The sequence below is a fragment of the Pteropus vampyrus genome, unplaced genomic scaffold (assembly GCF_000151845.1).
Source record: "Pteropus vampyrus isolate Shadow unplaced genomic scaffold, Pvam_2.0 Scaffold15, whole genome shotgun sequence".
Classification (NCBI taxonomy): Eukaryota; Metazoa; Chordata; class Mammalia; order Chiroptera; family Pteropodidae; genus Pteropus; species Pteropus vampyrus.
This window is the reverse complement of record NW_011888796.1, coordinates 6,981,641-6,999,704: the sequence shown is the minus strand read 5'-3', so window position 1 is coordinate 6,999,704 and position 18,064 is coordinate 6,981,641. Positions and strand designations below refer to the sequence as shown.

The 18,064-nt window shown below is 32.3% G+C and overlaps 1 protein-coding gene across 1 annotated transcript in view; it reads left to right on the top strand.

Moving 5' to 3' along the window:
- The first annotated feature begins 581 nt into the window (after window positions 1-581).
- The window catches only part of MNAT1 (MNAT1, CDK activating kinase assembly factor), a 162,970-nt gene continuing 145,487 nt past the window's right edge, over window positions 582-18,064 (top strand). The window contains exon 1 of the mRNA XM_011384730.2: window positions 582-810. Coding sequence (XP_011383032.1) covers window positions 722-810 — 89 coding nt within the window. The 5' untranslated portion in view covers window positions 582-721. The remainder of the gene's footprint in view (window positions 811-18,064) is intronic.

The following is an 18,064-nucleotide window of genomic DNA, read 5'->3' as shown; positions in this document are numbered from 1 at the left end:
GTTTCAACCCCTGGTATTTGGGGGAAATAGTGTCTTCGATGGGGGAGGGTAAGAGATATTAGAGCCAGGTGACACCGGTAAGCCAGGTGACACTGTTATAATCTCTGCAGAGCAGATGCCAGATATTATTTATAGAAGTATTCTGACATTTAGTGAGAATCTGTAAATTTAGGGCGGGTGCAGAGACTTTCATTCTAAATAACTTCTTCAAACTTTTTTTTTGCGAATGCGTAGTATTTTGTGCTTGCATGACTGCAAGTATAGAGAGTTAAAAAGCACACACTATCGTACCGTTCAAAAGAAAATACTAGTTTGAATTATCCAATAGCTTATGTACACCGGGCATAAATCTTTGAAGCCATGGGACTTTTTTTTCAGACAGAACAAGATGGGATACATATTCTTTGAAAAAATACAGAGGTGCACAGACATGAGGCTTTGTGTACAATATACCTTTTTGAAAGCCCTCCCCTGAAATCCAAGGTATTGCGCTGGCTCACGGAAGCTAAGACTGAGCTCCAGCGGCGGGACCGGAAAACTCGCTGCCGGAACTTTTGTGTTGCAGTGCCTCGCCCCGGCCGGAGCTCGTTCGTAAAGGGACCGTCTCAGCCAAGTGCCTGTTGGTAGAAACCTGCTTGGCGTCGGGTCTGGAGGGGCTTAGAGGTGACTGTGGCCGTGGCTGGAGCAGACGTCGGGTAGAGTTCTTACGAAGGAAGGCGCCATGGACGATCAGGGCTGCCCCCGGTGTAAAACCACCAAATACCGGAACCCCTCCTTGAAGCTGATGGTGAATGTCTGCGGACACACTCTGTGAGTCGGGAGACAGTGGGTATCGTGGGGGTGAGACGCGCAGGTTTGGAGGAGAGATGTTTGGCCTCTGTTCAGAGGAGAAAAGGACGTCATTAGTTTCGACACTGGGGAGGAAAATGGGAAAAGGAAACATTTCTGTAAACGGACTGTAGCCGTAAGCCCTAAGCCGCTTTGGCCTGCTTTGGACTGCCGGTACCCAGATGTGGTACCTAGCAATTTGTCAGCTTCCCCGCTCGATAGCCGATGAAAACATTGACTCTTTTCAGGCCGTGTTGTCCATTGAGGTCCGGACATTTCGTTGGTTAGAAGCTTGGGGGTCGGAGTGTTTATGTTTGCACAATTTTTTTTTTTTTTATTGAGAACGAAAGTGCTATGAAAACAAAATTACTGTGAGTATATACTGCTATTGTGTGAGTTAGTGTGAAAACCCCATCGATATGCCCACTTGTCCTGATGGAGTTTGGTTAGACTGGAAGGGAGAAAATACAGACTCTAGGCAGTTAATTTTGGAGATATAATAATGGCTGGCATTTATTGAGTGCACATTATGTGCCAGGCACTGTTCTACGCGCTTTACCATGAATAATCTCACATCATTCTCTTAACAGCCCCGTGAAGTAGATAGTAGTATCATTCCCATTTCACAGGGAAAGAGATTGCGCAAAGTTCCTTATTAGGTAGGCTCTGCCGGAATTAGAACACAGGATGTCTGACTGTAGAAAGCCCATTTTTGGGGTGGGAGTGGGGGAGGAGGGTGGGTGAGTTTGTATATTTTGAAGAATAAGTGCAGAAACTGGTTAAAGTGTTTCTTGCCACATTTTTGTGGTCAGGAAAGGTGATTCTATAAAGCATGAGATGTAAGGTGCTATAATGGTGAGCATATATTATATTCCTGAAGTTTCTCTGAGGTTTCTTAGAGATGAAAAATGATGGAAAATCTACCGTGTAGTAGACAAGATCTTTGAGTAAGCATAAATTGCATGATTAGTTGTAGTTATAATGATTTAATGGGGTTTATTAACTTAATTGGTCTCTTCTAATTAATCTTTATTTTTATCCTTTATCCACGATCGAATGGTTTAAGATTAAAAATAAGGTAAAAGTAATCAAGTAGAATGCATGGGAAAGGAAAGTGAGGCAAACACTGCATATCGACTATTAGGTTTTTAAAGAGATTTTGTTTAATTTCTCTTCATTTTCCTGTATCAGGTTTATTACAGTTGGTGCTCAAGGAAAGACAGTTTGCTTTTTTTGGTAGGATACTAAATGTAATTGACTGGAAGAGATGTCTCCCTAGCAGAAATTCGTCAATCGGGAAGATTATTTGACTTCAGTAAAACAAATGGCATTTTTAAAAAATATTTTTTATTTTTCAATTACAGTTGATATACAATATTATATTAGTTTCAGGTGTACAACATGGTGATTAGACATTTATGTAATTTATGAAGTGATCACCCTGATAAGTATAGTTAGTACTCATCTGACACCATAGTTATTACAATATTATTGACTATATTGCCTGTGCTGTGGTTTACATTCCTGTGACTTTTTATAATTGGCAATTTGCACATCTTAATCCCTTCTTCTTTTCTAACCATCCCCTCTGTCCCTTTCCCATCTGGCAACCATCAAAATGTTCTCTGTATCTATCAGTTTCTGTTTTTTTTTTTTTTAAATTTTGTTTTCTAGAGTCTACATATAAATGAAATCATATGGTATTTATCTTTGTCTGACCTTTTTCACTTAGCATAATACTCTCAGGTGCCGTCCATGTTGTTGCAGATGGCAAGATTTCATTCTTTTTATGGCTGAGTAAATCTTCCAGTGTGTGTGTGTGTGTGTGTGTGTGTATGTGTGTACCACATCTTTATTCATCTATTGGTGGATACTTATGTTGGTTCCATATCTTGGCTATGGTAAATAATGCTGCAGTGAACACAGGGATGCATATGTCTTCGAATTAGTGTTTTAGGTTTCTTCGAATACCCAGAAGTGGAATTGCTGGGCCCTTCTTTGTCTCTTGTTATAGCCTTTGTTTTAAAGTCCATTTTGTCTCATATAAATATTGCTAACTCAGCTTCTTTTTCACTTGCATTTGCATGAAATATCTTTTTTCATCCCTTTACTTTCAGTCTGTGTGTGTCTTTTGATCTGAAGTGCGTCTCTTGTAGGCAGCATATATATGGGTATTGTTTTCTCCATTCGTCCTCCTGATATCTTTTGATTGAAGCATTTAATCCATTTATATTTAAAGTAATTATTGATAGGTATGTAGTTATTGCCATTTTACCCGTTGTATTTTTTATCTTTTTTTCTTTTCTTTGTCTTAAAGATGTCCCTATAATATTTCTTGTAATACTGGTTTGGTGGTGGTGAACTCTTTTAGCTTTTTCTTGACTGGGAAAATGACATTTTTTTTTCATTATAAGATACTTATTTTTAATTAGAAATTGCTTTTGTTGTATCTTTAGTCTTTTTTGTTTTCTTATAAGAGTTCAGAATTGTCCAAGTCATTCTGGTATTACATTTATTTTGGTTTATTTGCTAACCCCTTAGATGGTTATAGACCACATTTATAGTCTTTTTTTGATATGAAATATGAGTAAAATGAATAAAAGACTACAGGGTATTGGCTAAGAGAACAAATTTCTGATTTTGAATTCTTTTATAGCCTTTGTGGCTTTGGGCAGATTACTAACTCCTGTGCCTCATTTTTCTCATGTGTACAATAGAGAGAATAGTGCTACTATCTATGTTAAGTGAGGATTAAATAACACATGAAATATTTGGAGGTGTTTAGTAGAGTCTCTGTCACATAGCATTTGTCCTGTATATTGGCTATCATATTATTATTTGTGGGTAGCATGAGTATAAGCAAAAATGAAATTAAAATAGGGTCTATTTGGCTATGAAAGACTTGCACAATAATGGTTATCTTTAAATTAATGAGACTATACAATTTGAAAATATAGCTTTAATTATAATGACCTTATTGTAATTTTCTCATGTTCACTCATGAAAATGAGATTTTATGTGTGTGTGTGTGTGTGTGTGTATATATGTATTCTTACTTTTTTCATCATCTTAGATATCTTAGGTATCTTTTCTAAATCAGTATTTATATATTTTCTTTATTTTTAGGAGTTGGATGGTAGTCCATTGTTCATTTGTACTATAATTGATTTAACCAAACATTTTTTGATGAATATCTAGATGTCCAGTTTTTCACTGGAGTAAATTGTCTATTTATCTCTTTAAACATTTATGCAAATATATCATAAGATATAACATGTAAATGCCTAGTAGTGTGTGTGACTTTTAAATTTTGGTAAATTTTGCCTAGTTCTCAAAAACGATTGTGTTGATTATGCCTCCAACAACGATGTATGATAATTCCTATTGCTACTAATCTTGCTTTTCTGATAGGTAATAAAACATGGATTTTGATGTGTAATACTTTTGATTTGCTAGTATGTTGAGTTTGTACAATATGTATTTCACAGAGTTGAACTTGGGGGCATTTTTATAATATACTTGTATTAGTTCTCTATTGCTGTGTAATGATTTAGTAGTTAAAACAAACATTTATTATCTTCACAGTTTCTAAGGGTCAGGAATCTGAGAGTGGCTTAGCTGAGTGATTTGGGCTCAGGGTCTCTCATGAAGTTCACTCAAACTGTTGTCTGAGGTTGGAGTATCTGTTTCCAAGGTCACTCATGTGGCTCTTGGCAGGAGGTTTCAGTTCCTCCTCCTGGGCCTTCCATAGGGCTACTCATGACATGGCTTTTCCCAGAGTTAGTGATTAGACAGAACCGGAAGCCACAGAGCCTTTTATAATCTAATCACAGAAGTGACATTACCGTGACTTCTGCTATATTTTGTTTGTACTGAACAATCCTGTTATAACATGGAAGGGTATTTATACACAAAAGTGTGAATACCAGGAGGCAGGGATCCCTGGGTCATCTTGATACTGGCTATCTCATAATTTTACTCACTTTGTTTTTTGTTCATGTTCTCAAGTAGCAAAGGTATTTCAAGAGGCAAGTGATAGAGTGTTGCTTCCCGAAAGGAGGAATAGGATATGGAAAGGTTAATTAAGGGAACTATTTATGGGAGAAAATACAGGAGCAGAAAGGAAAAAAGAGGTGAAATGTTATGAAAATACTTTTCTCCCTTAACTCTTAGCAATTGAGGAAGCATATTTCCTATGTATCAGTTTAATCCAGCAAACACCCAAATGAATTGATTGCATATCAAAGAAGATTGGAGTCTATGTTTTTTTGTTTTTTCAATTCAAGGATGAACTTTGTCTTAATTACAGAAAAGGATAATTTTTTTCTTTGTTTATCAGGGCCATCTATTTTAAGAAATGAGCCTTTCATAGAATTCTTTCCAGAATTCTGAAGGCATATTGAATTAGGTGGAGTCAGTTATATCTAATTCTCATTTAACTATAGTCTTTAATGATTTAATTTCTATCCAAACCATTCTGAGCAAAACTTGTCTCTGAAACCTTTACATTTATTTGACTTTGCTAAATCTACTTTTTTCCATTTTAAACATACATAAGATACAAAATAGTAGAATAAACAAAAACATGTCCAGATATGTAAAAGTCACTATTTTGCCTTGTTTACTTAAGATCTTTTTTATCTCTTTCCTTTTTTCTCTGTTCCTCTCTCTCTCTCTCTCTCTCTTATTTAGTGATGTTACCTGGTAGCTTGTTCAGAAGAGTTTCCAGTTTGAATTTTGCTGATTGCATTTCTGTGGTATTATGTAATGTTTCTCTATATTTTCTCTATATTATTAGTTACATTTAGAAGCTTTAACAGATTTAGGTCAGATTTATTTATCATTGGAAAGAATAACTCACCAGTGACATTCAGTTGTTTTAACTAACATTCTGGGCTTATATAGCACATTTGTGTAATTTAAGAAACAGTATCTCTTCTGGGCAGAAAAATTAGGAAAAGGCACTTATTAGAATTAGAAAAGGGAGCTTTCTAGATATATTGTTGGTAATTTCTAATTTTATTCTTTTGTGGTAATAGAACATACTCTGTTAAATTTCAATCTTTTGAAATTTTTCAAAAACTTATTTATAGTCCAGCATATTGTCTGTCTTGGTGAACAGTCAGTGTATTTGAAAAGAATGTGTATTCTGTGACTGTTGAGTGTAGTGTATAATGTATGTGACTGTTGAGTGTAGTGTATAATGTATGTGGTATTATGTAATGTCAATTAGGGCAACTTGGTTGATAGTGTTACTCAGATCTATAGCCTTACTAACTTATTTATCTATTCATTTTATCAATTACTCCAACCAGATTGTGGGTTTGTCAGTTTCTCCTTTTAGTTCAGTCATGTTTCATTTATTTTGAAGCTCTTATTAGATACATAGATATTTCAAATTGCTATGCCTTCCTGATGAATTTCTTTTTTTTGTCATTATGAAATGTCCATTTTGTCTCTTGTATACTGTCCTTAAGTTTAGTCTCATATTAATATAGTTATGTTAGCTTTCTTATGCTTACTGTTTAATGGTATTTCTTTTTTCATCCTTTTGCTTTCAACCAATGTGTGTCTTGTATTTTGTAGATAGTATATAGTTGAGTCTTTATTATGTGGTCCAACTATCTGTGCCTTTCAATTGGTGTTAGTCCCTTTATATTTAACGTAATTATTGATATTATTGGGTTTAAGTCTATTTGCTTCTCATTTGTCCCTTTTGTTTTTGTTCCTGTTCCTTTTCTGTCTTATTTTGGATTAGTTCAGTATTTTAAAGTATGAGCATATTAACAGTAGCTCTTTATTGTTATTTTTATTATTTTTTAGTGGTTTCTTTAGGTATAACAATGTGTATTGTTAACGATCTATTTAGAGTCAACATCTGACACACCCTGTTTTGTCATTTCCCACTTTAATACCCCACAACTGTAAACAAAATAATTCCATTTTCTCATCCCTCTCTTTATGCTGATGATTCATATTTTTTACTTCTACATATGATTCAATATTGTTGCTTTTGTGTTTAAGGAAATGTAGAAAATAAAAAAAGTTTTAAAAATACCTTTATTGAGATATAATTCACATACCACAGAATTAACTCATTTAAAGTGTGGAGTTTAGTGGATTTTAATATATTCTCAGAGATGTGCATCTGTCACCACAGTTACTTTTAGAACATTTTTTGTTATTCCACAAAGAAACCCCTCACCGCTTAACTATTACCAACACCCCTCACCTCCCATTCATGTTGTGTCTCAGCCTTAGGCAACCATTAATCTACTTTGTCTCTACAGATTGCCTATTCTAGACATTTCATATAAATGGAATCATACAATAAACATATGGTCCCCTATGATTGGCTTTTATTTAGTATTGTTTTCAAGTTTCATCCATATTATAGCATGTATTAGGACTTCATTTCTTTTTTGTTACTGACAACTTTTCCATTGTATGAATATGTCACATTTTATTTATCCATTCATTATTTGACAGACACTTTTTAGTTGTTTCCACTTTTTAGCTATTATGAATAAATGCTGCTGTAAACATTCATGTACAAGATTTTATATGGATGAATGATTTTGTCCCCTTGCATATATATTTGGAAATACACTTTTTAGAGCATATGATAACTCTGTGTTTAACCATTTGAAGAACTGTAAAAGATTGTTTTCCAAAGTGACTGTTCCATTTTATATTCCTACCTGCAGTTATTTTTTTAACTACATCTTTTGCTAACACTTATTATTTGTCTTTTTGATTATAGCCATCATAGTGGGAATAAAGTGGTGAAATGTAGTCTTTTTCATTTACCTACTTATTTATCACCTTTGGTGTCCTTCCTTCCTTTGGATATGATTTTACAGTTGAATTGATTTTCTTCTGCCTGAAGAACATTGTTATCATTTCTTATAGTCCAAGACTGTTGGTGAAGAATTCTCCCAGATTTTGTTTATCTGTAAGTGTTTTTATTTCAGCCTACTGTTTGAAGAATATTTTTGCTGAATATGAAATTATGGGTTGGCATTTCACCACTTGAGAGATACCATTCCATGGTTTTATGATCTTCATTGTTTATGATGAGAAGTTAGCTGTTACTCATATCTTTTGTCCTCTTTATGTAAAAATCTTTTGGAGCTGCTTCAAAGTGTTTTCTTTATCTTTGTTTTCTAGCAGCTTGAGTATGATAAGGCTAGATATGGTTTTCTTTGTATTTATCCTAGTTGAGGTTTGCTGAGCTTAGATATGTAAGTCTGTTTTTTTTTTATCCTATTTAAAAAATTTCAGCAGTTCTTTCTTCATTAGTTTTACTCCCTTCTCATTTTGGAACTCAGATTACATGTATGTTAGACTCTTTGGTATTGTTCTATAAGCCCTGAGGTGCTATTTTTCTTCAATCTTTTTTCTCTTTGTTCTTCAGAGTAGGTCCTTTCTGTTGCTCTGTCTTCAAGTTCGCTGGCTATCATCTGCCATTTCCGATCTTCTGTTAAGCCCATTTAGTAGATTTTTCATTTGTTATTGTACTTGTTGTTCTAGAGTTTTCATCTTGTTCTTTATCATTTTCATTTCTCTGATTAGATTTCCTATATTAGCTGGTTTAAAAGTTTCTGTCTGCTCCATCCAAATATATTGGCTTTCTCAGGGTTCGTTTCTATTGACTGCTCATTTTTTTGGACTGTGGGTCACTTTTTCCTTTTCCTTTTTGCATTTTTAATACTTTTTTCAAATGCATACTGGGTCATGTAGCTGGTACATTTTAGAGACTCTAAATTTTATATTTCTGTGAAGAATGTTTTTTAAAAAGAATTTTTTGTAGGTATTTCAGTTACTGGCTGATCACCTTGAGCTTTGTAGGCTTACTTTTAATCTTTGCTAAGATGTCTTTATGGAGAGCCCAATGTATTTCCTTTCTTTAGTGCAACTCAACCTCCAAGATTTTAATTCCTTACAAAACGTATTGGGGCTTTGTTAGGGCAAGTTTAGAATGTCTTATTCTAGGATGTGGTCCTTACCCTTAGTTGAGTCTTTTTTGGTATCTCAGCTGGATATGAGCTAATAAGTTAATGAATTAATAAGGTGTTAATGCGGTTTCTCTGCTCTGGCAGGGTGGGGATTCCAAAGTATACCCAGCACTCCTTAACTACCCTCAATTCTTCTCTCAGCCATTTTCTTTTAAGCCTTGGTTGGTTTTGTGCTCCACATGTATAGCTGGTTCCTTGGCCAAGGATTTATGGCGGTTCCCTACACAGACTTCTGGACCCAGCTCTAGAGATTTGGTATCTCTTATTTTCTGAATATTAATTACAGTGAGGATCTCAAGATCCTTCTTTATGAAGGAGGTGGTTTTTGCTTTTATTACATATGTAAGAGTTGGTGTCTCATGTATTTTAATAATTCAATTTCGTGAGTTGTGGAAGGAACCCTGAATCATAAGTTAGAAAATCTAGTTTTAGTGCTGCAATAGACTGGCCAGTTTTACAGTTTTAGACCAGCCATTTAACTGTAATTTGTTCATTTATTTAGAATAGATAATATTTAGCTTCCTTCAGTCTCTTAACATTTGGGTAATTTAGTTAATAGTTAATTAGAAAATCATTGTAGTTTTAGTCCTTTTTTTTGTTCTTATACCATTAATAAAACTTGTAAAGTTAAAATTTTAGTTATTTTTCTTAGCTGTAATTTTCTCTTCCAATATCGGGGAGAGTGCTGATCACTGTATCTACAGAATATGAACTGTGAATTGGTTATTTTATGGCTGTCATATATATTTTTTTTGTTTGACCAAAAGTGATTATTAGTGCACTTTAGTCTTTAGGATGTCATGTGTGCTAATATACTCATTTCTGTTCCTTTTCTTATCAAGTATAACTTAATGTTGTAGTTCTTAAAACTGATTAATAAATATTTAGTACTTGTTATTCATAATGTTTCTCTTTATATGTATGCATATATAGCTCTATCCTCATCTAGCTCTTCTCTAATTCTTTTGTAATGGGAATCCTTTTTTTTAAGATTCATTTTATCTGCTGACTCATTTACATTCTATCTATATATCTATCATCTATCTATCAGCTATCTCTATCTATCTATCTATCTATCTATCTATCTATCTATCTATCTAGTCTTTATCTCTCTTTATATATTTTTGTTTTCTGTCTTAGAGGAAACCTTTTATAAAGTTTTGCCTGCAAGTATCAGACAGTTTCATAGGAACTTTGGCTTCATAGATGGGCACCCTTTAGGATCTCTTTCCCTGGAAGTTACCAAATTTGTGTTGCTAGAGTCAAATAGGTAATATGAAGCTATCTATTAGATGGTCACATTTATTTGTTAAAAGCAAATTATTTTATTCTGCAAGAATCTGAAACAATAGCTCATTAGTATCTTTTAGGGATACAAGTATGAACAGACTTAATTGATTTTCTCATTGGCTTTTTTCTGCTGTGGGCTGTGTAATGGTGTGTAATGATAGCCTGCATGAGTTTGAACCTTAGGTTTGCTACTTATGCTTAGCTGTGTGATTTAGGGGAAATTAGTCATTTTCTTTAAGCCTTTGTTTTCTCATTTGTATGGTAAATTTACCAGTAGCCTCACCGGGTTATTATGAGGGTCAGTACAAGAAGTTTAAAAAATCAGATAAATATAAGAGTAAACTTATATTTAGTTATATTTAGTTTAGTACATGTAGTCAGCTATAAAGTGTTAATCTTCACTATTCTAAATGCAAAAATACAGTTTTTAGGTTAAGTTTCAGGAATCTTTTGACAATTTACTTCTTGTATACTTAGCAACTAGTACCTGAGACAGTAGATAGAATGAGAATAAGTGAATGAAAATTTAACCTAGTGATTTTATGGTTTTCTTTAAGTTTTAAATGTGTTAAGCCTATTTTCAAAGAAACAAAGTAAGGCTCAACAATAATTTATTAGTTGTTGGTGTTTACTAATAAATTCAAGTTTTCAGTCTTTCTCATGCATTCAATAAATTTTCCAGGCCACTGATTCTCAAACTTGCCTATCCTAAGAATCATCTAGGGTACCTATTTAGAATACAAATTTCTGGGCCCCACCAAAGATATTTTGGGGCGTGACCTTGTATTTTATATTAGCTATCTAGGAGAATCTTGTGCTCAAGCAATTTTAGAAAACACTGTTCTGAGTATATACTGCAGTGAATGTGGCAGGTGTTACTACCCACCCTTAGTTTTATAGTGAGTCATTGAAAGGAAATTAGTTTTTGTCTCTTCTTTATAAAGAAGAAAAGGGAAGTTTAGAATTATAAAAAATATTCTTCATAATTAAGGAGTGAAAGTGAGCTTTATGCAATATGTGAAGCAAACTGTTAAAAAAGTACTGTTAAAGAAACAGAAACCTGAAATCCTGAAACCAAATTTGTAGCTATTGCCCTGATTTAGGTAAAGGACCTTTAGGGAAGCAAATACTTTTGGTGGGTATATCATAAACTTCAAAATTTGTATCAAGGGAACAAAAATGTTTAGGTGGTTCCAAATGCATAAACGTTTTTATGGAGCAGTCACTGAAGATGAAAGATCTGAATATTAGACCCATTAGGAAAGTAGAATGTGATATCTGATTTGGCTCTCAGGCTGAGGATCAAAGCCTGTACAATAGTACATGCTACAAGTTGCTATTTGTTTTGCCAAAAGGATTGATAGGAAGCTGGCAGTCTCAGTTAATTTAAAATTGGGAAGAGTTTAGCAATCATTTTTTTAGTTCTATTCTGTACCCGTCCCCCACTTTTTTTTTTTTAAAACAGTGGAAAAAACTGAAGCCTAAGAAAGATTATATGGTTGTATTGCCTGCCTGGCTAGTTCCATTTTTTCTTTCTGTGTAAATCCCAGTTAGGAATTAATTAAATTTTGATCACATTTGCTAAATAAAATTTTTATTAATGTAATATGAAATTGCAACTCAAACCTCTTTTATATAAAAATGAAAATACAGTAGTATCAAAATCAATTCGATATGCTAGAACGATTTTCTCTTTATAGTTGTTTCCAGGATACTAGCCTAAAATAAAAAAAAAAATACTTTAAATATTCAATATTGATTTTCCCACCAATCTTGTATTTCACCGTATCTTTTTCTTTGATTGATAATGTATAAACAATGTCATAGTATTTCGTTTTTGAGGTATAGTTGTATGCAAAGTAGGAAGCCTACATGTGTTATATTATGCAATAAAATAGATTTGGAGGATAACTTTTTTTAATCAGAAGCAAATTTTATTTCCTTTTTTTTCTGTCATCATTTAGTTTCTTTGGAGAGCAAAAGATATCACAATATCTCTGAAAAATACATAATTTAGACTTTATTTTGTGTTATGCTCAGGTGTCTAGAAAGATTATATCAACTACTTCATAAGGATAACTTATTTTATAGTATTTTTATTTTGTGTATTTCACTTTTTGATATTGTATATCAAAAATATATGTTACATACATGTACAAATATATTTTCTATAAAAAGACAAGAAATTTGATGGCCATCATTAGAAATGTTTTGGATTATTAGTTTTCCTTTCATTTACTAAGTTAAAATATGTGAAAAACAGATGAAGAAAAATGGTTGTATACCTCATTCAGTTTTTTTAAGAACACAAATATGATAGTGGCTGTATCATTGAAAATTAATGAAGTCTCCATCAATATGGTGCAGTGCCTCTGCATCACTGATTTATATATATTTAATGAGCCTGCTATTCTAATTTCAGGTAACTGAAACAAACTGCTCCTAGCACTAACTCTGATTTACTTAGAAACAATTCATTTTACTAAAATATAGATGTCTTGAAATCTACTACTGTTAAGTATAATTTTTTCATAAATATTTCTACGATGCTTACTATCTGACTATAACTAACTTGTCTCTAAACAAAGCATCAATTTTTAATATCATTTCAAATAATGTTACCAAAACTCATTGTTTTATATGATCTTATTTCTTGCTACTGATCTGTGGAATTGGAGTAGAAAATATGAGGGAAAAAAACTTTAAAAAATAATAGGATTGTGAAGTGTGACATGGAAGATATTTTATTTTTGAGATCTATTGGAGCATACATCAGGACCATTTAAGAGTATATTTCTATATTCTTTGACATTAGGAATATAATTTTTATTATTTGCATCCTTTTTAGTTTTATTTTAAAACTTGTTTTACAATGTCTATTTTGTTAGTTTTATTGAAAAGATAATATTAAAAAATATTTTTGACAACAAAAAAAAATTGTACGTAATACTTTTACAGAGCATTTATTTTCATTTTTACCTTCTGATTCTTATGTCTACCCTTCCACACACAAATGAATGATTAGATAGAAGTCAATGTTCTGTCATGTGAGATTTTTATGGTATAGGAATTTGCTAAGCTACATTATTACTTGGTTTTCTAAAAATGCTAATATCGCCAGTCAAACGAATACATAAGTGATATCTTAAATTTTAATAAAATGTAGGGTTAGCAGGTAAAAACTTTGTATTGATTCTAATGTCAGTCATTTGATAGCAAAGGGAGTTGTTTTTTAGAAAGATTAAGTTGATAAGCAAAATATTAAAGACAAAAATTCTTACTCTTAAGGTAGTTTAAATATAGTTCTAAGATGTAATATGTCACAATAGATGTTTCTGCATTATTCAGGTTATGAATGTCTTATTTCTTATAATTGTATCTGGCATATTTATTAATATTTAATTTCTTTTGGAGGTTAATTGCAAAAAAACTACGTAATGTGCTGCAACTAAATGCAGAAACGTACAATTTGTTGTAGAAATGGTGTCAATAATAATAAATTGTCATAGCTAGTGTAAGTTTAGTATTTATAATTCCTCCTTGGGAAATACTCTCCTGTTGGCTTTATTTTAGATTTATATTATTTGGAATTAGAATAGAAACTAACTTTTATATATTTTATGTAAAAGTTAGAATGTGATAAAACTAGACATTATTTAAAACATATGGCCAAAGTAGATCGATTAATAAAATATCTCACAGAGGACAATTATATACATATGTAAATACCAAGGTATTTTTTCTACCAAAAGATAGAACCAGAAATTAAACCTGTGCTTTTATTTATATTCTCTTTACTAACACTGCGTACGTAATTGCTGTATTCATTTATAGATTTTTTATTTCTAGATTATGCTAATAGGGAGACATTTTGGTGCAGTGGTTAAAAGCATCAACTTTGGAATCAGAGGAACTTGGGTTAAAATCCTTGTGCTACCATTTACTAGTTATGTGACCTTTAGCAAGACTTTTTCAACCCCTAGATTCTATCCCTAAAATGTTGATGAAAATAGTATTACCTACTTTACAAGTTTGTTGTGAAGATTAAATAAATGGCAGGTTGTACAAAGTGCTCGGCATATTATGCCTGGCATCCAGCAGCTAATATTTATTGAGTAGTTACTGTTATTATTAAGAGTGATGGTGTCAGTCTTAACTGTTATATAATATTTCTTTGTGAAAAATTATAAAATATTTGCAATAATAGAAAATTTTAAATATGCTAAAGATGTTGGTTAACCAGACATAATCATAGCTTGCAATTTCTGTGCATATGCATTTATTTAAAAAAAAAAATTAAACACAAATGGGATTGTGGTATATGAATTTCTCTGCAATTTAGTTCATTCATTTATCAATTATCTTGGATAACTTCTCATATTCAAGCATGTAGATGTATGTTATTCTTTTTTTATGGTTGCAAAGTATTCCATATTTTGAAAATGCATTACAGTTAGCCGAGGTTGGGGTGCTGACTCCCTCACAGTTGAAACCCACATATAACTTTCGAATCCCTAAAACATAACTACTAATAGCTTACTGTTGAACAGAAGCCTTACCGATAATATAAACAGTTAACACATATTTTGTATGTTATATGTATTATATACTATATTCTCACAATAAAGTAAGGTAGAGAAAAGAAAATGTTAAGAAAATCATAAGGAAGACAAAATACATTTACATAATTTATTGAAAAAAAAATCAGTGTGTAAATGGACCTGTGCAGTCAAACCTGTTGCTAACTTATTTAACTAGTCATATATTAATGGAAGTTTGGATTGTTTCCAGATGTTTAATATTATAAGTTTTCAGCACACATACGTATCTTTGTGTATATGTGAGTATATTTGTAGGATAAATTTCTAACATTAGAGTATGCATTAAAAATTCGATAGATATTACCAATTTTAAAAATTGATAGATATTACCAATTTTTTCCTTTTAATTTGTTTTGCTTTTCCAACTTTATTGAAGTAGAATTGACATTCACTAAACTGCACATATCTAAAGTGTATAATTGAATTAGTTTTGACATAGTTATACACCTGTGAAACCATCACCATGATTAAAATAATATTTCTGTCACCCCCCTCCCCCAAATTTCCCTACGCTCTTTTGTAATCCATTCTTCCCTCTACTCCCATCTCCAAGCAACTGAGTTGCTTTATCTTAGAGTATTTTGCTTTTGCTAATTTTATATAGAATCATATAGTTTATATTTTTTTACCTGGCTTCTTTTACTCAGCTTAATTATTTTGAGATTCATCCATGTTTTTCTGTGTAGCAGTGGTTCATTCCTCTTTATTGCTGAATAGTATTCCATTGTATAGAGAGACTAATTTGTTTATTCATTCACCAATTGACGGACAGTTGGCTTGTTTCTACTCGTTAGTGTTACAAAAGAACTGCTATCAAAGACTTTTCATATAAAAGCCTTTGTTTAAACATATGTTTTTGTTTCTCTTGGATAAATACCTAGGAGTGGCATGGCTGGGTCATATGGTAGGTGTATGTTTAGTGTTTTAAGTTTTATAGTTTTAGATTTTACATTTAGATCTGTGATTCATTTTGAGTTAATTTTTATGTATGATATGAAGTAGAGTATTTTTTTTTTCTTTACAAAGATATCTAGTTATCTAGCACCATTTGTTGAAATATCTTTCCTTTTTTCCATTGGGTCATCTTAGCCTTTTTGTCAAAAATCAATTGACTAAATAAGGGTGAGTCTGTGAGCCTTTTTATTCTATTGATTTATATGTATTTTTGCTGATACAACCAAACTTTTAATTGCTACAATGTCATGGTAAGTCTTGAAATCAGGTAGCGCAAGTCCTCCAACTTTGTTTTTTATTTTAAAAATTGCTTTGGTTATTCTAGGTCCTTTGCATTTACATGTAAATTTTAGAATCAGATTGTCAATTTTTGTAAAAATGCCTGCTGGAATATTGATTGGAGTTGCTTTAAATTTGGGACAAATTGCCATCTTGACATTATTGAGTCTTCTAATCAATGAAGATGATATGTCTTTTCATTTATTTAAGTCTTTAATTTCACTCAGCAATGTTTTGAAGTTTTCAATGTAGAAGTCTTGGCCACCTTTTATTATATTTATTCTTAGATAATTTGTATTTTTAGTTCTACTATATTGCGTGTTTTTTTAAAAAAATTAACTTTCCTATTGTTTACAACTAGTATATAAGAATACAATTGATTTTTTTAGCATTTTATTTTATTATTAGTTTCAGGTAAAGAATACAATTGATTTTTTTAGTATTTTATTTTATTATTAGTTTCAGGTATACAGTACATTGGTTAGATATTTATATAGTTTATGAAATGATCCTCGTGATTACTCTGTCATCCCTCTGGCTCTACACATAGCCATTACATTACTGCTGACTGCATTCTCTAAGCTGTGCTCCCCATCCCTGTAGCCATCTATCAGCTACTAATTTGTACTTCTTTAACCCTTCACTGCTTTCTCCTGTTCCCCCAACTCCTCCCCTCTGGCCCTCACCAGATTGTCCTTTATATTTGTGAGTCCGTTTTCAATTAGTTTATTCTTTTTGTTCCTTTGATTCTGCATATAAGTGAAATCATATAGTATTTATCGTTCTTTGTCTGACTTATTTCACTCAACGTAAGAATTCTAGGTCTATCCATGTCATTGCAAATGGTAGGATTTCATTTTGTTAATGGTTGAGTAATATTCCATTGTATATATGAATTATAACTTCTTTATCTAATAGTCTGCTCATGGGCATTTAGGTTGCTTCCATATCTCGGCTATTGTAAATAGTGCTGCCATGAACATAGGGATGCATAAGTCTTTACAAATTATTGTTTTTCTTTTTCTTTTTCTTTTTTTTTGATAAATACCCAGAAGTGAAATTACTGGGTCAAAGAGTAGATTCATTTTTAATTTCCAGACTGTTTTTAGTAGTGGCTGTACCAATTTGCAATCCCACCATCAATGTATGAGGGTTCTCTTTTCTCTACATTCTCGCCAACACTTGTTTTTCTTTGATTTATTGATGATAACCATTCTGACAGGTGTGAGGTGATATCTTATTGTGTTTTTAATTTGTATTTCTTTGATGATTAGTGACTTTGAGCATCTTTTCATATGTCTGTTGGCCATCTGCATATCCTCTTTGGAGAAATATCTATTCAGGTCTGCCCATTTTTTAAATAGGGTTGTTTGTTTTCTTGTTGCTAAGTTGTACGAGTTCTTTATATATTTTGGATATTAACCCCTTATCAGCTTCATAAGCAAATATCTTCTCCCATTCAGTAGTTTGTCTTTTCATTTTGTTGATGGTTTCCTTTGCTGTTGAAAACCTTTTTAGTTTGATGTAGTTTATTTTTTTTTTGTTTCCCTTGCCTGAGGAGATATATCTGAAAAGAAATTACCAGTAGCAATATGAGAGAGATTACTGCCTATGTTTTCTTCTAGAAGTTTCATGGTTTTGGGTCTTATATTTAAGTCTAATCCATTTTGAGTCTCTTCTTGTATATGGTGTAAGAAGGTGGTCTAGTTTCATTTTTTTGTGTTTATCTGTCCAATTTTCCCAACATCATTTATTGAAGAGACTGTCTTTACTCTATTGTATAATCTTGCCTCCTTTGTCACATGTTAAATGAGCGTGTAGACATGGATTTATTTCTGTGCTCTACCGTTTATCAATGTATCTCTTTATGCCAGTACCATGCCGTTTTGATTACTGTGGCCTTATAGTATAGTTTGATATCAGGTAGTGTGATACCTCCAACTTTGTTCTTCTTTCTCAAGATTGTCGTGGCTATTCAGGATCTTTTATGGTTCCATATAAATTTTGAGATTATTTGTTCTAGCTCTCTGAAAAATGCCATTGGTATTTTGATAGGGATTGCATTATATCTATAGATTGCTTTGGGTAATATGG